Source organism: Rutilus rutilus, assembly GCF_951802725.1.
Source record: "Rutilus rutilus genome assembly, chromosome: 18".
In the NCBI taxonomy this organism is placed as follows: Eukaryota; Metazoa; Chordata; class Actinopteri; order Cypriniformes; family Leuciscidae; genus Rutilus; species Rutilus rutilus.
The window spans coordinates 26,589,275-26,615,296 of NC_140231.1; the positions used below are offsets into that span (position 1 = coordinate 26,589,275).

The window sequence follows — 26,022 nt, forward strand, 5'->3', positions numbered from 1 at the left end:
TTTGCAAAACATTAGTCTTCCATTAGGTTTATTTATGTAAACTAAAACCATTAAAAAAACATTTTCATTACTTTAACAAAAATGAGAAATGTTGATTGCAACTAGCTAAGATAAAATAAGTTTTTTGTTTTTTTTTATATTTGATTTTATTTCAGTTAATGTTTATTTTATGTAGTTTAAGTTCAAATACTAGTAAAACTTAAACTAAATAAACTAAAGCATTATAATAACTATATAGACATTTTAAAAAGAACTAATAAAAATAACAGAAACAACTAAACGATAAAAATTTTTTAATAAAATGTAAATAAAAACAGAAAATAAAATCTAATTAAAAATATAAAAACTGTAATAGTATGTCAAACAGTCCTTAATACAAACAGCCAAGTTATTATTATTATTATTATTATTTTGTTATTATTATTTTGTTATTATTATTATTATTATTATTATATTTAGTGGTTGCTGTTTCATCAAATGTTTAAAATGTAGATCAGATCTGGGTTTTTTGGGGGGTTTTTTGTGGTGTTTTTCGTTCACCTGCGTTAAGATGCATGAAAGGTATTTGGGAAACACACTTTTTGTACACACACACACACACACACACAGTCTTGCTCACAATTGCACACTTCAGTGCCCCACTCAGTATCTGGAGAGAGGCCCTGGGTGATGCATGCATGATCCACACAGAATCACTGTGCCACCTGGTGGCTGGCAGAGGAACTGCAGCTTTCCTCCAGCGCCCTAATTTACCCCAGCACAGACTCGCCTTTGTCCATTTCTGTGTCAGATGTATTGTGTCCTCTATGGAGGTTCTTTGTAATTGGTTTTAAAATGAAAACAAATAGATTTTTATCTTCCAGGCATTATTAAGTCTTTTTTCATGATTGTTTAAAATAGTACATGGTGATTTACAAAGTATGTCTTTATTAAATTCTGCTAGTGGTTTTAAAATGTCCACAAGAAGACTTAAATTTCGCTAGGCCTATGTGTAATTACTGCATAATCTCCCCATGGAAAAAAAACACTATCATTCCTAAATTACTTATTGTCTGAAGAACTGCATTTTGGCAGCAGACAGTGAATGCAATTTACTGCTAAATGAGGATAAAACCTTCTGGGAAAATCTGAGCATGTGTCAACCTCTCTCTCTTTTCTCTTTCTCTCTTTTCAGGAAGATCCACGCTTAAAGTATCCCGTTCACATGAGGACAAAAGCATCCCTGGACCCCGGTGACCTCGGCCCACTTCCTGTGAGTATAAAAGGAGTGACGTTGAGCAGTATTACCCACAATCCCGAGCTCTTTCAACAGCCTCGCCTGACATGTGTCCTTGTTTGTGACACGGCAATGCACGATCATGAAACCAACAGCCATATCACACAAGAATCGTGAAACTAATTCAATCTGCAAAGCAAAAAATAGGATTAAGTCTGACAAGACAGCTGCAACGAATGACACAACAACAGGAATTTGGCTGGGGTGTTTCATGGATTTCTTTGTTATTAAACTACATTCTCAAGCCTAGTTATTTAACACTGATGCACAGAACAATGCTACAAAAACCTGACAGTGGATTAGCTCATGTGAGATCATTTCTTTTATTGTTATTTATCGTTCTACTTGTCTAAGAACAGCCATAAAGTCTGGCCTCGATAAGTGCCAAAATTGCCTTTGGCAAGTCAATGCAATGCTTGCCAGTTGGATGGTAAATTTTATAAGGAACTGCAACATAATACAATAACAGAGATATGCAAGATTCAAATCAGACACAATCAAAGCATTTACTAAGGGAAACAGCTGTTGTGACTTATTGTGTAGCGAAGTTATGTTTTTTTTTTCCTTCTTCAGAACTCCATGGCTGCGTTTACACTGCAAGTCTTTAATGCACACACAGATCGGATCTTTTGACCGTTGTCCCGCTTGTTTACATTCCCGTTAGACATGCTAGACTGGTATCTGATATCTGTATTCACATTAACCCTCTGGGGTAGTCGAAGGCGCCAGCTCGTTTTGGTGGATTTTTTTTTCCATATAGCAGCAAAATCGACTTAAAATACTCTGTCATTTTTTTGTAGAGTAATACCAAAATTTGAAAATGTACTCTCACAATAACGACAAAAAAAAAGAAGAAAACAAACAGTGTGCGGTTTCCGCCGCCTCACTCTGTGAACTTCTTTCTGAAGCGCATCACAAAAATGAATCGAAACTCAGCGAGTACTTGCCACACATACATGAGATATGTCTGTAGAAAGCTTAAAGTGGCTACTTTTAAATTAAGCAATTCATATCAAAAACAAATATTCTCTGTTTATTCTCCGTATGAAACCAATGAGAGCGTCCTAAAAATGAATTCTGTTTTTGAACGCTTTACTATGTGACATGGTTAATCCTCTGGTTTTTAATGGCCGCACTAAAATTATTTACATAATTCACGTCAGGTAGCCATAATTATTTCCCAGCATGGAAATAAGTTAAAAGCTGTCATGGATTTTTGCAGCGCAAAATCTGACTGAACAGATATAGATGGGAAAATAACTCATTTTAGTTTATTTTATCTACGGCTCATTAGACCTAGAATTCTGAACTAAAGTAACGTGGTACGTTTTTTTGTTTTTTTTTATTAATTTGAATGAATAAACAAGAGAGAGAGAATTACAGCAAAGTTATCACCTCATTGCTGAAAAATATAATGTAGCTTTCAATAGCGGACAATGGTTCAGAGGTTGAAAACCAGTTTCTATTCTCTTAACTATAAAGGGGAAAAAAAGCAGAATTTTAGGGCAAGCACATACAGGCACATTCATATTCATAATACAACACTTCATAATACAACATTAACAAGCTATCTTTGTGGCCAAACATGTCAACCTCGCCTTGTGTTGGCTTGGAATTCAAAAGGGAATCGGATATACGTGTTTAGACGCAGGTCATATTTCCAGATATTGGATATGTACAGTATCTGATTTAAAGCCACATTTGGAAGTAGTTCAGATGGGATGTGAAAAAATCTGATCTTGTGTGGATTTTTGTGTTTACACATGTGCAACAAATTTCTGATCTGTGTCAGATGTGCCAGTGTAAACGCAAACCATGTGTCAACATACGTGAAATGTTTCTCAAATTAAGCGGATAAAAATGGAAATATGAGAGGCAAAATTATGATTCGTACTGCTCATTTTTACGACAAGTCTTATTTCACCTCAGGGTCTGGCTTATTATAAGAACCTTTTGCAAATATGCAAAACATAAAACATTCTAAATAATAAATAATCCTGTTGATGAGAAGACAAAAATCTATATTTTTATTTAAAGTAATATTTATATTTATATTTATAAATATATGTAAAAAAAAAGTTGAACCCTGGAAATAATGCGTCCCCTGGTGATTTTGTAGCACAAAATGATCACCAGTGAGCACTTTATTTTTTTTTTATGCGTATATGAGAACAATTTGTCTTGACGCATCTTTCGTTAAGCAAGAAAGAGTTGGTGCAATATGCATCTTGCATAATAAGATTTGGAAGAAACTGATTTTTTTTTTGTTTTTTTAATCTTTGAAACACCTAGAAGCTGATGTTTGGTAATCGCACCTTCTCTTCTCAGGTTTTCAGTGGGAATATGTGCCAGGAACTAACCTGCAAACAGGGGCTTATCTAATAAACATCTATTTTCATGCATGATTTCATGTAATATTGAAATTTCCATATGCATATAAAAAAAAAAGAACATTTTAATATATGCAAAAATCTGCATTGCTGTGGCTTCAAAACATAGATTTTTTTTTAAATCAAATATCATATCAAATATCTAAAATATACTGTTGTTTCCACCTTTGTCCATCAGTTATTTTAGTATTATTTATATACTATTAAAGTACTTATTAATATATTGAATTGGCTTTTTTTTTTTTTTTTTTACATTTAGCACTTCAACCTAATTTTCTTTCAATTAATTCTAATCAACTATCTAAATGATACCCTCTGCATTTACTGTAGTGCTGCTGTCTCACAAGCTGGTGGTGTGTGTGTGTGTGTGTGTGTGTGTGTGATTTCTCTCTGGTCTTTCGGTGGCGTGGGGGAACGTGATGCGCTCTGCGCTCGATGCTGTTTGTGGCAGAATCTTCCAGAGGAGGTCGGTCCTCTCTCTGCCTGCGTGTTTTCCTGCCTGCCCACCGAACTCTCCACCCCTTCTTATCATTGCTGGCATGGATGACTGTGCCTTTCCCCCCCTTTTGTTTTATTCCCTCTTTCACTCTTTCTGTTAGTCTTCTTTGTTAGTCTTTGCTTTTCTTGTTCTGATTTTTTTCAGTCTCTCTATAGAGCTCAATATTGACTGGCCTTGGTTCCAGAAGTATTTTTTCTGAATATTCTTCAATAAGTTTTATGCCTTGAACCAAACCAACAAGATAAATCATAACATGTGTTTCAGAGTCAAAAAATATTTGATAATAAGGAAAAAGACAAAGGTTAATAAATTAAAGTAATTAATGAATGAATCACAATAACTGGTACCAATAAATGAACACAGCATATTTACTTTTATTTTATTTTATTTTTATTCACCTGCGTAGGTCAAACAGTATGCAAAATTTTGCAAATAATATTGCCTGAATAGGAAAATTTACTGGTTTGTAAATGCAGAAACGGCAGGAAAAGTCTGATTTATCTTACACATGGATTGAAAAACTGGGCCAAATATTGAATAAATGCTAAGTGAATTTGAAACAAAATACAGGTTTTTGGTTTGCGACCCACCAGATAAGAACCATTGCTTTAAATTGCAGTGATGGTATATGCTAATGTAAAAGCTACATTCACTCTACAATTCCAGAACTCTTAGTAGGTGTTTTGAAAGACATTGTTGCTGAACTTACTATCCATAACCTTGGATACCTTGGATTTTTACTTCCAGAACCCTTCTATTAAGCTCTATTTTTCAGTTTTCTATTTGTCATGGTTCATCTCTCTCTGTCATTCCTCCTGTGTACTGTTTTTCTTTATATTTCTCTCTGCACGTATCTCTTTCTGGTTGTGTTGACCATCCATCCATCGCGTGCATCCATCCATCATCTGCATCCATCCATCATGTACATCTATCCGTCCATCGATCCATCCATCGCTTGCATCCATCCATACATCCATCGTGTGCATCCATCCATCCACCCATCCATCGCTTGCATCCATCCACCCATCCATCGCTTGCATCCATCCATCCATCCATCGCGTGTATCCATCCATACATCCATTGTGTGCATCCATCCACCCACCCATCCATCGCATGCATCCATCCACCCACCCATCCATCGCATGCATCCATCCACCCACCCATCCATCGCATGCATCCATTCATCCATCCATCCATCCATCCATACACCCATCCATCGCATGCATCCATCCATCCATCCATCGCGTGTATCCATCCATACATCCATCCATACACCAATCCATCGCATGCATCCATCCATCCATCGCGTGTATCCATCCATACATCCATTGTGTGCATCCATCCATCCACCCATCCATCGCATGCATCCATATCCATATCCATCCATCGTGTGTATCCATCCATATCCAACACGTTCATCCATCCATCCATCCATCCATCCATCCATCCATCGCGTGCGTGCATCCTTCCATATCCATCCATCACGTGCATCCATCCATATCCATCATCGCGTGTATCCATCCATATCCATCCATCCATCCATCCATCCATCCATCCATCCATCGCGTGTATCCATCCATATCCAACGCGTTCATCCATCCATATCCAACGCGTCCATCCATCCATCCATCCATCCATCCATCGCATGCATCCATATCCATATATCCATCCATCGCGTGTATCCATCCATATCCAACGCGTTCATCCATCCATCCATCCATCGCGTGCATGCATCCATCCATATCCATCCATCACGTGCATCCATCCATATCCATCCATTGCGTGTATCCATCCATATCCATCCATCCATCCATCCATCGCGTGTATCCATCCATATCCAACGCGTTCATCCATCCATCCAGTCAGTCAGTGCTTCATTCAATACCAGTTTTGGTTGATGCCCGTTCAGCACGAGAGCCATGGTGTTGCGCCTGTCTTCATTGCTGGCTCACAGTCTCTCAGTCGTGAACGAAGGTCTTGTCCCCTCTCCGGATCCCGTGTGTGGGTCGTTAAACAGCTTCCCTTGATGTTGTGGGTTATGAATTGTTGGATGTGTCTCCCTGGCTGTGATTTTTGTCAGGCCTGGCAGTTGCCCGTTATGTTGGTATTGACGTGGGTTTGCAGGTCTCGGGGGGTCTCCGCTCTCAAAAGAGGGACAGTATGTTAATGCGAGTGTGTGTTTGTCAGAGCGAGAGTGTGTAACAAACTCTCTTCTGCATGCCAGTGGAACCCTGTCGTGGAAGCTCTCCCACACTGAACTCAGGAATCTTCATATCTTTCTGTTCCTTTCTCCCATCACATTATCTGTTACAGTTATTGTGTTGGTGAATGAGTGGTTTATCAGGCCTGGTGGTCTCATCTGGATTATTTTAACATCTCTCTTTCTCTCTCTGAATCTCCACAGCCTGGGTGGGAGGAACGAGTGCATGCAGACGGAAGAACCTTTTACATTGACCACAGTAAGGACACTCATTTGTTGACAAAATAAGCTGACACATCTGGAGCAGGGGGGTTTAAATTGAGCTCCAGGGGCTTGCAAGGGTCCACAGAAAAAAATATATCGGAAAACCTATTTCAGCATGTTATACAAAAAATAAAAAATCCTCTTCGCATTTGTCATGACCTTTGAGCCGGGTTATGACATAAAATATATATATAAATATATATATATATATATATATCATAACCCGGCTCAAAGGTCATGACAAATGCGAAGAAATATATATATATTTATATACTCTTTTAGAAGGATTTATGCATTTGGCAGATACCAGTATTCAGAGTGATTTAAAAGTTGAAAAAAAGACAAATTATAAATGCTTACAAGACATCAGTTCAAAATGTATTTTATCAAAAATATAGTAGAAACAGTAATATTGTGAAATATTACAATTTAAAATGCTCTATTTTTGACGTTTTAAAATGTAATTTATTCCTGTTATGTTAAATCTTAATTTTCAGCATCATTACTTCAGTGTCACACGATCCTTCAGAAATCATTCTAATATGCTGAAGAAACTTTTCTTATTATTATCATTATTAAAAAACAGATTTGTTGCTTAATATTTTTGTGGAAACCGTGATATATATATTTCAGGATTATTTTATCAGTAGAAAGTTCAAAAGAACAGCATTTATTTTAAATATTATATTATATATGAAGACTTCAGATGCAAAAGCCTCTAAGTCCGTCTAACGTTTTAATATAATTTTTTTTATCAGGCTCCTATCTATAGGTTTCTACCTAAGTACCAGCATTTCTGAATGGGCTGAGGCTGGGATTTAGTGATTTTGAAGTGAAAGTATTTGATGAACATATTACTATGTGCAGAGAGCATTCACTCAATATTATCATCTCATTTTTGACATAGGTGGCTTTTAGAGGCTTTTGCATCGGAGGTCTTCATATATCTAAATATCTGTACATCTTTACATCACTATATACTTTGTTTGGAGTGCAGCATATTTTGCCATCTACTATTGAGAACAATAATCATCCCACCTACCTTCAGTTAAACACACACAGTAAAGCAGGATTCAGTCACAGATATGCTCAAGTTTCTATTTGTTATTTTGTTTCTTTATTCTGTGCTGTGTGATCAATAATTATTTAGATGTTTAAGGTAACACAAGTTGTGAGATCATATTACTCATGCATCAATAAACTCGGACATGCCTTCAGTGCCTGTCGCGCTCCACAAACACAGGTGTGTTCAACCACTGCTGAATCTGCTGCTCCGGTCGATACACACCTGTTCTGTCTGTCAGCTATACGCATTCACAAACGACCTCTAGTGTTTGCATTGTCCAGTGGTTGGTGTAGTGTAAATATAATCTGTATCAAATAGCACTGAAAATGGCGAAGTGAGCTAATGAAGTTTCACTTCTCCCCCTCAGACACCAAAAAAACACAGTGGGAAGACCCTCGCCTCCAGAGTCCTGCCATAACTGGACCTGTGAGTGTGCTTTTATTCTCAGTCACAATTTTTCTCTTATTTTTGTTTCTGGTTTCCTCTAGCGCTTTTTTGTTGTTGTTGCAATTGGGTTTTGTCTCAAGTGGAAAGAAAGAGAGAGAAATTACACACACACACACACACACACACACACACACACACACACACACACACACACACACACACACACACACACACACACACACACACACACACGTGTATGTGTGTAAATATATGTATTTGTGTGTGTGTATAATTTGTATGTATATTAATATATTTGTATTTGCATATATTCAGAAGGCTATTGTTTTATTATTATTAAATAATACATATCAATGATTATTAAGTATTTTGTCTCAGTGACTCATATCCTGCAATATTGTATTTTTTCCTGGCATTTTATATATAAATCTTATTTAATTAGAGGCATTCCGACAAATACAAATTTGGTTTACTCTACAGTTAAATAATAATAATAATAATAATAATTGTTGTTAATAATATAAAAGGAAATAAAAAAATGTTTTGATATAAAATATGACTGTTCTTGACATATGTTGTGAGATTCATCGAAGTATACTTAGAAATTATGCTTTCAAAAGAACATTTGATGTTCAAAACTCATGTTTGGTTTCTAGCACGTCCAGTGATATATTTTATTACGCTGATATTAAACGTATGTGTTTGTTTGATTGTTTATTTGCTTGTCTTCTCTTAGGCGGTGCCGTATTCTAGAGAGTTCAAGCAGAAGTATGACTACTTCAGAAAGAAGCTAAAGAAACCGGTAAGAAACGAAGCGTTTTCAGAGACATTGCTGTAAGCTCTTTCCTGTTACATACTGTATTCCTAGACACACTAATTTATTCTGTGTGAAATCCTTGTCAAGGAGTGAAGAGTTTTTTTTTTTTCTATTTGGGTGTTAAATTGTTCTTCACACGACAAAAACAGCCGTTTACAGTACTGTGATTGTTTCAGGCATTAATAATAAGTTGAGAATGTTAGTGTGAAGCTCAAAGCTGTTAACTAACCAACAGTGAGCTTCAATTTATTATTTTATTTTCAATCATGAATTCCAGGATATCATTTTATGTTATGTTTTGTTTTCGCGTTCTCTCCCGCAGGCAGATATTCCGAACCGTTTTGAGATGAAGCTGCACAGGAATAACATCTTCGAGGAGTCATACAGACGGATCATGTCCCTGAAGAGACCCGACAGCCTGAAGGCCCGTCTGTGGATCGAGTTTGAATCGGAGAAAGGCCTGGACTATGGGGGCGTGGCCAGAGAATGGTTCTTCCTGCTCTCCAAGGAGATGTTTAACCCTTATTATGGGCTGTTTGAGTACTCAGCCACGTAAGTATCGCATGTGTTTGTGCACTACAGTTTTGTGTTGTCAAGTTTGCACTACATTGGCAAATTTGATCTCTATCTATCTATCTATCTATCTATCTATCTATCTATCTATCTATCTATCTATCTATCTATCTATCTATCTATCTATCTATCTATCTATCTATCTATCTATCTATCTATCTATCTATCTATCTATCTATCTATCTATCTATCTATCTATCTATCTGTCTGTCTGTCTGTCTGTCTGTCTGTCTGTCTGTCTGTCTGTCTGTCTGTCTGTCTGTCTGTCTGTCTGTCTGTCTGTGATGCGCGGGTTGATCCAAAATGAGCAGGTGCCTGCGGTCACCCGCGGTTACTGGTCATCCAAAAATATTTTTAATGATATTCGGGTCGCGGTCGGTCGGGTCGTTTGAAATAAAGATGCCAATTAAACCTTTGTAATTTATATAGTACTAGCCTACCTGTTTTTGTTCGTCTAAAATGCGTTAATAAAGACTTTATTAACATATTCTATGCCTGCATTTTGTGCTTGTGAGAGCTTCAATTGGGCATCCACGTGGCGAAATAGCCTAAGCCTATAATACAAGTGGGAAATCCTGATTTACCTTTTGAATGTTGAGCGTTATTAACTTTTGAATAAATGCTGACACGGGACAAAATGCCCGATTTCCCAACACGTTGAACTGAGCAATGCCGTTGTACCATTTTAATAGGCTACTTTTAAACGCATATAGCTCAGTAATGTCAGTTTTATGTATTTTCTGAGAGGGGGCGGGATTTTTGTTGGGAAAGTCGGGGGAGAGACGCACATGCAGCATCTTAATTGTTAAGAAAATGAAACGAAATAAATGAATAAATCAAGCCTTTATTACATAACACTAGGCTATATCATAGCCACACAACCCTTGTGTTAACCCTGTTAATAGCCTGGCTGCTGCGTTTTGCACCAATTGGAGACTGCTCAGAGAAACTTTGTTAAAACAAGTAAAAAGAGAATTACAATAATCTAACCGTGAAGAAATAAAAGCATGAATGATCATCTCCATGGTAGCTTTGGGCAGTATTGTTCTCAGTTTAGAGATATTTCTCAAATGATAAAAACAGTTTCTGACCAACTGTCTAGAATGACCATCCAGAGACATCGATTGGATGAACAAATCGCCAAGGTTTCTTAGGCTCAACTGGACGGATGAGTCCAAGGAACAGAGATGTTGTTTAATTTGGGGTAGTTTTTGTTCTGGAGCAATGATCAAAGTTTCAGTCTTTTTTGTATTCAGTTGTAAATAATTGTTGTATAACCAAGTCTTAATGCATGACAGGCATTCCAATAAATCAGTTAATTTACCTAACTCTGACTCTTTGAATGAGCAGTACAACTGAATATCATCAGCATAAAAGTGATAAGACACATTATTAAAATTACGAATAATTTCACCAAGAGGGCTAATATACAATAAAAACAAAATAGGACCTAAAGCCGAACCCTGAGGAACTCCATATGTCATTTCTGACAAAATGTTATTAATAGACAAACAAAATGATCTATCACTCAAGTAAGAGGTGAACCATTTTAGAACAGACCCTGTCAGCTTGGCATTTAACTGTCAGCTTGTCTGTCCATCTGTCTGTCTTTATTAGCCATGTGACAGCATCCCATTTTTATGTTGCGATAATTGCTGAAGCTTTTATCACAGTATTCGGTATTATCACTATATTAAAATAAGTTGCAAAAAAAAAGTGTTGTCATACTATAACAGGTTTAAAAACTTTGTTCCTTACAATAAAAAGAACTGAACATTTAAATACAATAAAACAATACAAAAAAGTAAACAAAAATGTCTAAATGAAAAATGATTAAAGTGCAAAAGAATTATAAAGAACAATAGGGGACGCTTTACAATAAGGTCTCATTATTTAACGTTGTTAACAATAAAGAACCAAAACATTTTCAAACAATATCTAGGGCATGTTGTAGCCTACTCCAGATCAAAATGCAAAAATCTTTACGTTTTTTTTTACATAAATAGCCTGTTAAGTCCAAGTATAAGTATTCAGTGCTGCAATGAACACCATTGTGCATACAAAATGGCTGTTTAAAACATTTAAATACTGTTCAGAAACAGAAAGTAGTGCAGCTTCGGGGTCTGCATGTCTGCTGTTCCATCAGCGCCATCTGCTGTCTGAGAGTGAATGTACTTTTTTTATTCAGTGCATCTCATTGACTCGTTCCGCCATGCGCTTCTCATCCGCGTTGGGCTTGTTTACATCAGAATGTGTGTGCCTCTGTGACGCAGCATACAGCGGTGCATTTTAAACAGTTGATGGGGAAAATGATTCTTAAAATGCATTCAAACAAATCAGAATAATTCGTAATAAATAACTATTCACGGTATTTTGAAGTATTCACGATAACAATATTGTGCAATGTTCATTATCATGATATATCGTATTACCATATACCAGCACATCTGTCTATCTATCTGCTATTGCTCTTTCACTGAGCTGGTCTGTTATCTTGTTAGATCTCTGCCACTGACACTCATTACGGAACACAGCAGAGCTGGCATCATCATTCATTCATTTACCGTCTCCCATCTGTCTTTCTGCAGAGATAACTACACCCTTCAGATCAATCCAAACTCCGGCCTGTGCAATGAGGATCACCTCTCATACTTCAAGTTCATTGGTCGGGTGGCTGGAATGGCTGTGTATCACGGCAAGCTGTTGGATGGTACGTAAGCTGAGGACCTTCAAGAGCCGATCAGAAGCTTTTTCGTGTAATTTTTTGGTTACACTTTATTTTAAGGTGTCTTTGTTACACTGTAATTATGCATTTAAGTATGGAGTAATATTAAGTAACTACATGTACTTACTATAGGTTTAGGATTAAGGGTTGCATGTAATTATGCATAATTTATAGTTATTACTATAGTAACTACATGACACTGTAAAATAAAGTGTTACCGACGTTTTCTTTCTTTTTATTGTTCACTTTTGATAAATACCATGGTATCAGTTTTTGTTTGTGGATTTAGTTTGATTTGTAGTTTCTTTCCCCAGTTGAAAACATAAATGTGTTCTTGTTTGTTTTTCAGGTTTCTTTATTCGGCCGTTCTATAAAATGATGCTGGGCAAACAGATCACCCTGAATGATATGGAGTCAGTGGTGCGTTAACACACATGTACACCAATTTTAAGAGATAACCCATAGAGGCACAATGCAAAAACTTTATAAGACAGATTTGTCTTTGAAATGTTGGCTAACACTTTATTTGGTAACACTTTATTTTAAGGTAACGGTACACGTTACTACATGTACTTGCTTTAGTAATAACAGTAAATTATGTATAATCACATGCAACTAACCCTAAACCAAACCCTAACCTTAACTCTATAACATTTTTACTCAATACTTATTCGAGTAAGTAAAATGTAGCTATGTCACCTTAAAATAAAGTGTAACCCTTATTACAGTGTAATACTTATAGAGTAATATTAATAGTATAAAGAGTAATAGTTTATAGAGAATAATGGGGTTACACTTTATTTTTAAGTGTCCTTGTTACAGTTTAATTATACATTTAAGGTCCGAGTAATATTAATTTCCTACATGTACTTACTATAGGGTTGGGGCTAGATTAGATTAGGTTTGGTTTAGGATTAGGTGCATGTAATTATGTATTATTACTTTAGTAACTACATGTAATGTGTAACAAAGACACTGTAAAATAATTTTTTAACAATAATGGAGTAATACTACTGAGCAATATTACATACTTACGTACTGCCTATAGGGTTTAGGGTTAGTTGCATGTTATTATGCATAATTTATAGTTATTGCTGTTACCAAATGTTGTTTAGAGGCGTTGATTACAATGTTAGTAATATGAATATATACAGTATATATACTTTTCTTATGTTTTATGTTCATGTACACTATGTAGGACAGTGAATACTACAACTCTCTAAAGTGGATTCTGGAAAACGACCCCACAGAATTGGATTTGCGGTTCTGCATTGATGAGGACAACTTTGGACAGGTAACACCATCATGTTTCTAAATGTCTGTGTTTGTTTTAGATTTCATTTAATTTTAGTCATTTATGTAAGTGTAATATTTTTTGTCAATGTTTTTTTTATATATGTGTATACGTTTTTTATATATGTATATTTATAGACATATCAGGTGGATTTGAAGCCAAGCGGATCAGACATGGTTGTGACCAATGACAACAAAAAAGAATACATAGAGTGAGTTGCTCTTTTGCTCTGTATGTAGAATCTTACATATGGCTTCTTATACTAACAATGTCTTTTCTTTTGGCTCTGCACAGCCTGGTGATTCAGTGGCGGTTTGTGAACAGGGTGCAGAAACAGATGAACGCCTTTTTGGAAGTACGTGATCAAATTCCTTGCGCAATCAAAAGTTATCTGTAATTTCAACTAATGCCACTAGGTGGTAGCAGAAGTTAGATTATTCATCATACTTGCATGCCAACGTGCTATAATGACATGCAATGTTTTGATCATGTTTCTCATATCTGTTTCACAGGGATTCACAGAGCTCATTCCCATCGACTTGATAAAGATTTTTGACGAAAATGAACTAGAGGTAACAACTTCCCACACACCGATTACTCAGTGTCTGCCGTTGTCATGGAGACTGCATCCTCCATGTCCAAGACTTCCATAGAATAATACACGTACACTTCATAAAAGAGCCAAAAAATCTTGTTTTGTTGAATGAATCAGCTCTTCGCACATGAGCACAGGATAATGTGTTCATGTCCAGGCTGTTGTTTGCATAGTGGTGGAAAGATAAATTTATGCCCGTCGTATTGAGATGGTCCTCACTGCAGAACACGAAATCCAGGGGGAGGAGTTGGATCCGGATCCAACTCCTCCCACCTTACATAAATCTAAACCTACCCATCTCCACCCCCTGATCCCTAAACCCACCCCTAAACCTACCAATCTCCACCCCTTAAATCTGGATCCAACTCCGCCCCCTGGATCTCGCGTACTGCAGTGAGGTGCTACTGGTCGTAGTGGCAAATAATAAAAAACTAATAAAGACAGGCGTTGTATTATATACCGTGGTATAAATGTGTCAGCCAGTAGAGGTTCTGCTGCTTTACTATTTATACCGCAGTGTATCCTCTACGTGATTTGACAGCTGTGAAGCTGTTTTTGTACTAATGCCTGATTTATATGTTATGAATAATGTTATTTCTAGTTCCAAATAAATACAATAAACAAATAAGATAAAGTGCTTATCTTTTGTAAAGTAAAATATATATATATATATATATATATATATATATATATATATATATATATGTGTGTATGTATGTATCATTATCTACAGGATATTGAGGGTGAAGATGTTGGTTTGTGTTTGTTAGTTTGATTAATGTGCTGTATTCTTTGTGTCCAGCTGCTGATGTGTGGTCTGGGAGACGTGGATGTCAATGATTGGAGGCAGCACACTGTTTATAAGAATGGCTACTGTCCTAATCACCCTGTGATCCAGTGGTTCTGGAAGGTGTGTAGAAAAAACAGTCTCTGTGTGTGTGTGTGTGCAATATAAGTTTGGTTACACCTACTAGTAATTCTTTATTACTACTATTTCTACATTTATAATAATTTTAAAGTCATCTGAACTATGAAAGAAGAAAATATAGTCACTGAAAAATGTTTAACAAATTAAAACGATCTTATATTTCATCTTCAAAGTACTTTATTTTACATACATTTTACTTTACACTTTTACATTATTTCATTTTCCTCAGTTCTCGCCATCTCTGAAAAGCCGAGCTTTTGTACCTTTACAAATTATTATTATTATTATACCTTTTACTTACAGAAGTGCATCCTAGGATGATTTTTAATCAGTATTGAAGGAGTTCTGACACTTGTTGGCTGCTCAAACTAATGCATAATTGTTTTTTTTTATATAATAAGTATAAATACAGTATATTCAGGCATGAATGCATATTTTCTTCAAAATTAATTTCATGCCTTTAAACACAGATATCAAACATCACGAAAAAGTCAAGTGTGTCAACTTTTGTGTGCATGAGTGTTTCTGAGCCCATGCCAAGTACACCGCAGGGCAGTGGCAGATCAAAGTCTGTTTGATGTGAGGCTCATCGAGTGTTTACTCTGATGAAAGAGTCATTAGGAACTTCTTATCAGCAGTCTGGAGCCAGACTTGCTCTTTCTACATTCTTTCTAAATATCTGTGTTATTTCAATTTATTTCAGTTGCAGTTGCACAGCTGGCAAACAGATTTTTGAATGACAGTCGATGGAGAAAGATTCTTGTATGCCACAGAATGGTGTAGTTATGGCATCTATCAGCAGGGGTTTACAGTACTGACCAAACTTTGACCCCTGGTGTAGCTTGTTGCATTTTTCGATCCTTTTCCCTGCTCTCTTTTCCGTAAATTCATGTCCTCTCACAACTGTCGCTATGAATAAAAATATGACTAAACGGCAAAACACAAAAAAATGTACGATGCCTTTTTGATATATTTAGATATAAAACGTTTTGGGGTAATATTAATTATTTTTAACATATCCTAATTCACTGGGTCGGTTTTTGTGCACATTTATTAAAAAAAGCTTTAAGTGGAGTTTTTTTCCACTGATGCCTATTTAAATGGAAAAATGTTGCAAAAAAACGTCCTTGAAACAACCGTGTAGGGGAACCAATGTTGAATGTTCAAGACCTCTTTTCAATGCCGCTAGCATAAACAGATAAATGTTATTGGTATTAACCATGTCTCTCTTTATCTCTACTCAGGCTGTGTTGTTAATGGATGCCGAAAAGAGGATCAGACTTTTGCAGTTTGTCACCGGAACATCCAGAGTGCCAATGAACGGCTTTGCTGAACTCTACGGTAGATGAGTTATACATGTAGATGTTAGAACATAACATATAACAAATAACGTAACATATAACAAAATAACAGATAATATATCATAACACAACATATCATAACATAACATATCAAAAAACATATATCAACATAACATAACATTAATATATAACATACAGTATTACATCATAACAACATATCTACATAAGGTAAATATTTAACTAATAAATTAATATAGTATAATATTAATTCAATATTTCAGAAAATGTCACTGGTGTTGCAGTAGTATTGTTGTATCATTTATCTTGACATTTTAATGAATACAGTATATAAGATGTTTGTAGCAGCTTCATCTATTTTCCGATCTTAGTGTTGCCCTTTGAGAGCCATAGAATAGCTCCTTCCCTGATTGGTCCTTGATGAGTCATGTGATCTTTCACAGGTTCCAATGGGCCGCAGTTGTTTACTATCGAGCAGTGGGGGACACCTGAAAAGCTCCCTCGTGCTCACACCTGGTAAGACCTAGAGGGATTCGACCACGTTATATAATCGAGAACATCAATATATATTCCCTTCATTTCCATTTCATGAAACAACACGTTTTTGTAATATTCTGAAACGGCAAAACTCTGTAGATTGTAATTTCTTTGATTGTTCCATTTTCTTCCCGCTCAGCTTTAATCGCCTGGACCTCCCGACGTACGAGTCGTTTGAAGACCTGCGCGAGAAGCTTCTGATGGCGGTGGAGAACGCCCAAGGCTTTGAAGGCGTCGACTAAACAAATCCCTTCATATACACACCATCTCCCAATGCAACCAACGAGCAAAGACATGTACAACACGCACACATCTATACTCACATATACACACTCTCGAGTTGCCATTGTACAGCCAGAACCCAGCGGTCGCATGTGTGTGTGATGTCAGCACACGGTATATGCATGTATCTGTCTAGCCTGAACGACACTGGCTGTGAACGAGTTTTGACGCCAAACAGCCCTGCAGTATCCCACAAATCATGTTCTCTCCCAACACGTTTTATTTTTAAATCCAGCTCTGAGGCCGTGGCAACTTTTATATTGACAGTAATCGAAACTTCGGTATTTGAAGGCCTCAGTGGGTGTGGCCTCAGAGTGGGCGTGGCCTTTATACAGCATAAAAACCACTGCAATCAATCCCATTTTTACATTAACATAATAAAAGTTCAGTGAAGAGGCAACAATGGACACTTATCAGGTCTTACTTACACCAGATTACCTTAGGAAACACAGCCAGGATGAAGGGCGCATCCTCATCCTCCCTTATCCGGCAAAGTTCGCCAAGTTTCCCCTTCCTTCGTCGAGGATTATTTTTTATCTTCTTTTGCAACGCCAAGAAGCGACGGGATGTTGATAATTGTTTTTAATAGTTTATTATTATCGCTGTTATTATGATACTGTTGTCATTCTTACCGAGTAAACGGATATTTGTACCAACAATGTGGTTTACTATTTTAAACAACGTTATTGAAAATGCATCAATTGCCTGGCTATATCCATATCATCGTGGGTAAAAAAAAGAAGAAAAAACAAAAAAACAAACAACAAACATGATTATTGTATTGCTATGAAAACTGGCATGAACATGTATCTTGTGTTTCAATATGATTACGTAGTAATTATAAAGCTATTCTCCTTCTTGGTTGAGAGCAAAGATCGATAAAATCGTTACGGACATGCATTGGACATGTAAACGAGTTTGTCAGAGAGGGTTTTCTTCAATTGTAATAAGTATTGTTCTTATCTTAATTATGATTAAACCTGTTCATAATGCTGTAAATGAGTTTGTTTTTGGGAAAGACGCGGTTGGAAGTATTAAAGAGCGACACAGAGTGTAGCTATCTTAAAAGCGCTGTGATTCAACACTGCAAGTCTCGTAGACTTTCAGGACGTAAACGTTTCTTTCTTTCTTTCTCTCTTTCTGTCTTTGTTTCATTCTATCTCGTTTCTTCTAACACCACTGTACCTATAAGGGCACTTTATTGATCACACACTAGGGTCATGTCACCTGTTTTTTTTGTGAACTTGAATGTGATTATCTATTTCTTTCTTTTTAAAGCACTCAGTTACTTGGTGCAATATCTATTGTTTATAATCGGCCTGCTGCTAACATATCAGATCACAGCTCATCCCTACAGCTAATCTGGAGTCAGCCTGACTCTTCAGTGTGACGTCTGGATCAGCTCTGTAGGAACGAGCTCCACCTGGAGTTGAGACTTCAGACTTTTTCCATTTTCTTTTCCAGTCTTCTTGTTTTTTTTTTCTGTACGCCTCCCCACTCACACTTTTCAGGCCGCTGTGGGTCTGTAGGTTTGTGATAACATTATGATTATTGTTATAAATTACCCTTCCTCTTTTGTAGGGGCAGTTCTTTTTTTATTGATGAGGAACATTTACTGTCTGGTTCCTGCTCACCATGAGACTTTGCAATTCGTATAACTTCATTCGAAATAAACTGATAAATGGAATTTAGGTGTGTTGTCGTTTTATCCAAAAAATCTCAAAATGTTTTGGCATAAATGCAGGAACTAAAATACAAATTTAAATAGGATTTTCAGTGTCAAATGGGTTTGGATTTTACGGAGCCCCTAAAGGGACATGGTGATGGGAAGAAAAATTGTGTCCCCCCCCAAATAAACTTTTGCGTTCCTTCGCAAAACATTTGCACTCCCCCGGGAAACTCCGTTCGATCACGAAACATTTGTGTTCCGCCGAGAATCTTTGCGTTCCCCCGAGAAACGTTCGCTCTCAAAATCGCTCTCTCACTTGCAAAACTTTGCATTCTCTCACAAAACCTTTTCCCTGAGAAACGTTCGCTCGCAAAACATTTGCGTTCCCTCGAGAATCTTTGTTCACTCGCAAAACTTTGCATTCGCTCTCAAAACCTTTGCAAAACATTTGCGTTCCCCCGAGAAACGTTCGCTCTCAAAATCGTAAAGAATCTGTGTTCACTCGCAAAACTTTGCATTCGCTCACAAAACCTTTGCGTTCCCTTTGCAAACCATTTGCTTTTCCCTGAGAAACGTTCGCTCGCAGAACATTTGCGTTCCCCCAAGTATCTTTGTTCACTCGCAAAACTTTGCGTTCGCTCTCAAAACCTTTGCAAAACATTTGTATTCCCCCGAGAAACGTTCGCTCTCAAAATCGCTCTCTCACTTGCAAAACTTTGCATTCTCTCACAAAACCTTTTCCCTGAGAAACGTTCGCTCTCAAAACCTTTGCAAAACATTTGTATTCCCCCGAGAAACGTTCGCTCTCAAAATCGTAAAGAATCTGTGTTCACTTGCAAAACTTTGCATTCGCTCACAAAACCTTTATGTTCCACCAAGAATCTTTGCATTCGCTCACAAAACATTTGTTATGCCGAGAATCTGTTCACTCACAAAACTTTTGCGTTCCACCGAGAATCTGTGTTCACTCGCAAAACTTTGCATTCGCTCACAAATCTTGGCGTTCCCTTTGTAAAACATTTGCGTTCCCCTGAGAAACATTTGCTCAAAAACGTTGCGTTCCCTTTGCAAAACATTTGCATTCCCCTGAGAAACGTTCGCTTTCCGTAAACGTGAGATCTTTGCGTTCCCTCGCAAAACTTTGCGTTCGCTTACAAGACCTTTGCGTTCTCTCGCATAAAATCTGGGTTCTGCCGAAAATCTTGGCATTCGCTCGCAAAACATTTGCATTCCCCCGAGAAACTTCGCATTCACTCGTGAAACATTTGTGTTCCCTGGAAAAACACTGCAAAAAAAGGCTTTTCGTACTTAGTATTTTTGTCTTGTTTCCAGTCCGAATATAAAAAAAAACCTTAAATCAAGATGGATTTTCTAAAGTAGTAAAATGCCATAAGATATTATGTCTTGTTTTCTGGGGAAATAAATCAAAATTAAGTGAGTTTTTGGTTAAAACAAGCAAAATAATCTGTCCATGGGGTAAGAAATATAATCTTGTTTCTGTTTGAATATTACGATTATTTTTCTTACCCCATGGACAGATAATTTTGCTTGTTTTAAGCAAAAACTCACTTAATTTTGATTAATTCTCCCGGAAAACAAGACATAATATCTTATCTAATTTTACTCATCTAGTAAATGCATCTTGACTTAAGAATGTTTTTGATATTTGGACTGGAAACAAGACAAAAATATTAAGTAAGAAAAGCATTTTTTGAAAGCAAATGTTTTGTGAGCAAAAGCATTGAGAATCGATTTTTTTCCCATCAGCATGTCCCATTAGGGGCTCTGTAGTATTTCTTCACATTGATTTCATGGTAAAAGTTGAAAACTAATTCATGGCATTTCTACCTCTCTAACTGCAATGTGTCTTGTAAATTCCCCTACATGTCTATTCCAGGTTTCATTTTAAGCTGAAGGTTGAGCGGTTGAGATAAACTGTGCTTTATCATTTACTGGATTGTCTGAAGTCGAAGAGAATATTGTGGGGGTTCTCTAGATATGCAATGTTAATGTTCTGTTGATTTGACCTGTTTCAAAGCTGCAGGCGCTGCTGACCGGGTCAAATCTGGCAGCCATTCAGTCTTTTTAATCTAGTTCAAGGCTGTTTTGACTTCTCTGAATTTCTACTTCTATGCTTAACATTACAATCATACATAATTTATGAAATATTTAGAAATAATTGTCAAACAAGAGACTGATGTAATTTTTCATTATGCATATAAAAAATATATATATACATACATATACATATACAGACCCTTTCCAAAAAATTAGAATATCATGAAAAAGTTTATTTATTTCCATAATTCCATTCAAAACGTTAAACTTCCATAGATTATAGATTCAGTTGTTTATTTTGTACATAATTTGGGCTTCCAGCTCATAAAACCCACGAAAAATTTGAATACTGTGAAGAAATCAGCCCAAATTTTACAGGGCGTGAATGTTTTAAACTGAGTGTCACACACTACTCATCTACTAAACTCAAAGCACCTGCACAGGTTTTCCCAGGTGTCATTAAATTGCTTCACTTTGGTTCAATTGTCTCAGTTAGGATCAATATGGGGAAGACTGCAGACTTGACAACTGGCCAGAAGACCATCATTGATACCCTCCATAGGATGGGTAAGCCACAAAGGTTCATAGCTAAGGAGGCTGGCTGTTCACAGAGTGCTGTGTCCAAGCGTATCAATGGAAAGTCTAGTGGAATGTGGCAGGAGAAGATGCGCCAGCAGAAGAGCTGACCGTGGGCTTCAGCGGATTATCAAACAGATAATCCTGCTGGAAAATGAAGTCAGCATCTCCATAAAGCTTGTCTGCTGAAGGAAGCATGAAGTGCTCTGAAAATGTCCTGGTAGACGGCTGCGTTGAGTGGACAGCACAGTGGACCAACACCAGCCGATGACCAACACAGACTGTGGAAACTTCACACTGGACTTCAAGCATCTTGGATTGTGTGCCTCTCCATTCTTCCTCCAGACTCTGGGACCTTGGTTTCCAAACGAGATGCAAAATTTGCTCTCATCAGAAAAGAGGACTTTGGTCCACCGTGCTTTATTAAATCCAGAGTCAACGCAGCCGTCTACCAGGACATTTTCAGAGCACTTCATGCTTCCTTCGTTTTCCAGCAGGATTTGCACCTGCCCACACTGCCAAAATAACCAAAACCTGGTTCAATGTCCCTTGGCCTTTGGAATTAAAATAGCCCCACATCATCACATAGCCTTCACCATACCTAGAGATTGGCATGGAGTACTTTCCATAAGATCATCTCTCAATGCAAATCAAACCAGCTATTAGGCTAACTGAAATAAAACCATGCCAATCTCTAGGTATGGTGAAGGCTATGTGATGATGTTGGGCTATTTTAATTCCAAAGGCCAAGGGAACTTTGTCAGGATGCATAGTATCCTGGATCCATGAAGTAACTGGCCTTTAAAAATAAAAATCTGCCTGCCTCTATGGGAATTTAACATAGGGGTGTACTAACTTATGCACCCTGTATTTTAAGGAAGAACATTTATTTATTTACGATACATTATTCATTCACAAAGAAAATTGGTGTCCTTAAAGGTTGTATTTTTCCTAATTTTTTTAATTAAGGCATTAAGTTCAATTTCCAAAAGATGATTTTTTTTATTCCTCTTTTTAGTCAACTTTAGCATGGGTGTCTAAACGTATGCATAGCACTGTGTGTGTATATATATATATATATACACTCACCTAAAGGATTATTAGGAACACCTGTTCAATTTCTCTTTAATGCAATTATCTAATCAACCAATCACATGGCAGTTGCTTCAATGCATTTAGGGGTGTGGTCCTGGTCAAGACAATCTCCTGAACTCCAAACTGAATGTCAGAATGGGAAAGAAAGGTGATTTAAGCAATTTTGAGCGTGGCATGGTTGTTGGTGCCAGACGGGCCGGTCTGAGTATTTCACAATCTGCTCAGTTACTGGGATTTTCACGCACAACCATTTCTAGGGTTTACAAAGAATGGTGTGAAAAGGGAAAAACATCCAGTATGCGGCAGTCCTGTGGGCGAAAATGCCTTGTTGATGCTAGAGGTTAGAGGAGAATGGGCCGACTGATTCAAGCTGATAGAAGAGCAACTTTGACTGAAATAACCACTCGTTACAACCGAGGTATGCAGCAAAGCATTTGTGAAGCCACAACACGCACAACCTTGAGGCGGATGGGCTACAACAGCAGAAGACCCCACCGGGTACCACTCATCTCCACTACAAATAGGAAAAAGAGGCTACAATTTGCACGAGCTCACCAAAATTGGACAGTTGAAGACTGGAAAAATGTTGGCTCATTTCTGTTGAGACATTCAGATGGTAGAGTCAGAATTTGGCGTAAACAGAATGAGAACATGGATCCATCATGCCTTGTTACCACTGTGCAGGCTGGTGGTGGTGGTGTAATGGTGTGGGGGATGTTTTCTTGGCACACTTTAGGCCCCTTAGTGCCAATTGGGCATCGTTTAAATGCCACGGCCTACCTGAGCATTGTTTCTGACCATGTCCATCCCTTTATGACCACCATGTACCCATCCTCTGATGGCTACTTCCAGCAGGATAATGCACCATGTCACAAAGCTCGAATCATTTCAAATTGGTTTCTTGAACATGACAATGAGTTCACTGTACTAAAATGGCCCCCACAGTCACCAGATCTCAACCCAATAGAGCATCTTTGGGATGTGGTGGAACGGGAGCTTCGTGCCCTGGATGTGCATCCCACAAATCTCCATCAACTGCAAGATGCTATCCTATCAATATGGGCCAACATTTCTAAAGAATGCTTTCAGCACCTTGTTGAATCAATGCCACGTAGAATTAAGGCAGTTCTGAAGGCGAAAGGGGGTCAAACACAGTATTAGTATGGTGTTCCTAATAATCCTTTAGGTGAGTGTGTATATATATATATATATATATATATATAATTTTTTTTTAAGTGTATGCATAATGAAAAATTACATCAGTCTCTTGTATATATTTATATAAATATATATATTTTATATATATTTATATTTATAATTCCAGATTATAAATAAAATATAATTGTGTAATATATATATATATAGGCTACATATTAGTAATTTACATATAGTACACTTACCGATCTTATTGAAAAGTAGATTTTTTTTTTAAATTTTTGAAAGAGGTCTTTTATGTTTTCCAAGGCTGCATTTATTTGTTTAAAAATAAAGTAAAAACAGTTACATTTTTATAATTTTCACAAATGTAAAGAACTGTTTTAATAGCTTTTAAAATTCAATACATTTCTTTGATGACAGAGCTGAATTTTCAGTCTTCAGTGTCACATGATCCTTCATAAATCATTCTAATATGCTGATTTGGAACATTTATTATTATTATTATTATTAGCAATGTTGAATATTGTTATGCTACTTCAAATGTTTGTGGACATTGTGATATATTTTTTGGGGGGATTTTTTTTTTTTTTTTTTTTTTAAGGAAAAACATTATTTGAAAACGAAATCTTTTGTAACATTATACATATCTTTACTGTCATTTTTGATCAATTGAATGCATCCTTACTGAATAAACATTAATTTCTTAAATATATATATATAAAAAAAAAAAAAATCTTACTAACCCCAAAGTTTTGAATGACTGTATATAAATTGAAATTTGAAAATGAAAATGTTGACATTGTCCAAAAAAGACAACATTCATACTTACATTTTAAATCAAATAATATTGATATTATTTTATGTGCCGGAATACTGTCAAGTCATAGTTTTTGCAACTTTTTCGGTTAATTACAAGCCAAAATAAATCTGTAAAATATTTTATATTTGACATTTCTTATGATAATAATTGCATATTATTTAACATGAATTATGCTTATATTATTCACAATACAAAATAATGATTTATATGCATTACATTTTCTATATGATGACGTTTCAAAAACGTATTTGTTTTTCTAGACGGTTGATTTACTTGGCGAGTCAAATCATTTCTGGTCATTTGTCCATTAATGTTGCTCAGCCGTGCCTCATGCCATGTGTCCAGCTGTGATGCTAAGCGGTGAAGGAAACTCAGTTCATTCACATATGCAATCGGGCAGCTATCAGATCCAAGGACAAGCAAATAAAAGCGGCTTGCTGTCCTGTACACTTTATCAAGTGCTCTCTTTCAACAATCGCAAACAAGTCCAGCTCCAAACTCCCCTGCACCTATTCAGAGAATGAGCTTCAGTTAATGTAACACTGCGGCAGGCCTGACTGCTTCACTGTGTTGGAAAGTAGGTAAGACGGTTATGTTACGTGGATTTGAATGGAATAAATACAGTCCTCTAGTGTCAGTATAATCTTTCTTTTGCACCTGCTGAAATATTTGGGCTGACAAAATCAATAACCATATTATCTTATAGTTCAATCACTGATTCAAGAGCCTATCAAAGCATTTCAGAAGGTCTCGCCACGATTTATATCGCATGATTGTTTTTATGGGTTCAGATGTCTGAAATGTTGCTGGTGCATTTGTAAGAATGCTTACTGGAAACTGCTTTTCAAAAGGTTTTTTTTTTTTTTTTTCATAAGCACCCGCAGGTTTTGGGTTAGTGACCTCGTCCCCACGTCACTGCGGATCAATACTTCTCTAAGCTTATCACAAAACTGTTTGACTAAACCCTCTCTAGGTACATATAGGGAGGTTAAAGGAGCGCAGAATGACCAGTCATGGCAAACTCGGTTCAGAGACTGGACTTGTTTCTCGTTTTCTTGCAGATTGAGGAACCCTGTAAGAGACCATGTGAGGATATAAGAGTGTGTGAGTGTTTTATACATAGTGTTTGTAGTTCACTGAGAGATTGTTTTGTGAAGTGTTTCTTTTTCAGTGCTCTCTTTATTCCTACAGCATGGAGGAACACGTGGATCAGCCATCTTTACAAAACAGGGTCTGTGGTAAGTCAGCTTGTCCACAGAAACTCTGAGAAAGGATATGGTGTCAAAAAAAAAGAATAATTATCTATATTAATATTTAAGGTTGTGTCATTTTTTTCAGTAGGAAATTCATGACGATTAGATATGATTCATAAACAACAAAATGATTGCTTTTTACAAAAAAAATATGTTTTAATGCAAGCAAAAGGGTCAGTGAGTGTTTGTACATCAGAAGTGACCTAAACTTAATGTCTTCAGA

General features: G+C 36.7%; 1 protein-coding gene across 13 annotated transcripts in view; it reads left to right on the forward strand.

The window, feature by feature from the left end:
• Positions 1 to 18,857, forward strand: part of nedd4l (NEDD4 like E3 ubiquitin protein ligase) — an 82,957-nt gene extending 64,100 nt beyond the window's left edge. For 9 of the 13 annotated variants that reach the window (XM_084387809.1, XM_084387810.1, XM_084387803.1 and 6 more), the window contains 15 exons: positions 1,175 to 1,252; positions 6,570 to 6,624; positions 8,063 to 8,121; positions 8,837 to 8,902; positions 9,240 to 9,469; positions 12,079 to 12,200; positions 12,565 to 12,635; positions 13,414 to 13,509; positions 13,647 to 13,720; positions 13,804 to 13,864; positions 14,022 to 14,081; positions 14,907 to 15,014; positions 16,277 to 16,373; positions 16,795 to 16,867; positions 17,028 to 18,857. In XM_084387809.1, coding sequence (XP_084243935.1) covers positions 1,175 to 1,252; positions 6,570 to 6,624; positions 8,063 to 8,121; positions 8,837 to 8,902; positions 9,240 to 9,469; positions 12,079 to 12,200; positions 12,565 to 12,635; positions 13,414 to 13,509; positions 13,647 to 13,720; positions 13,804 to 13,864; positions 14,022 to 14,081; positions 14,907 to 15,014; positions 16,277 to 16,373; positions 16,795 to 16,867; positions 17,028 to 17,130 — 1,353 coding nt within the window. In that variant the 3' untranslated portion in view covers positions 17,131 to 18,857. Of the gene's footprint in view, positions 1 to 1,174; positions 1,253 to 4,117; positions 4,133 to 6,569; positions 6,625 to 8,062; positions 8,122 to 8,836; positions 8,903 to 9,239; positions 9,470 to 12,078; positions 12,201 to 12,564; positions 12,636 to 13,413; positions 13,510 to 13,646; positions 13,721 to 13,803; positions 13,865 to 14,021; positions 14,082 to 14,906; positions 15,015 to 16,276; positions 16,374 to 16,794; positions 16,868 to 17,027 lie in introns of all 13 variants that reach the window. The other 4 variants (XM_084387808.1, XM_084387812.1, XM_084387813.1 and 1 more) reach the window with 1 other exon arrangement.
• Positions 18,858 to 26,022: the final 7,165 nt, after the last annotated feature.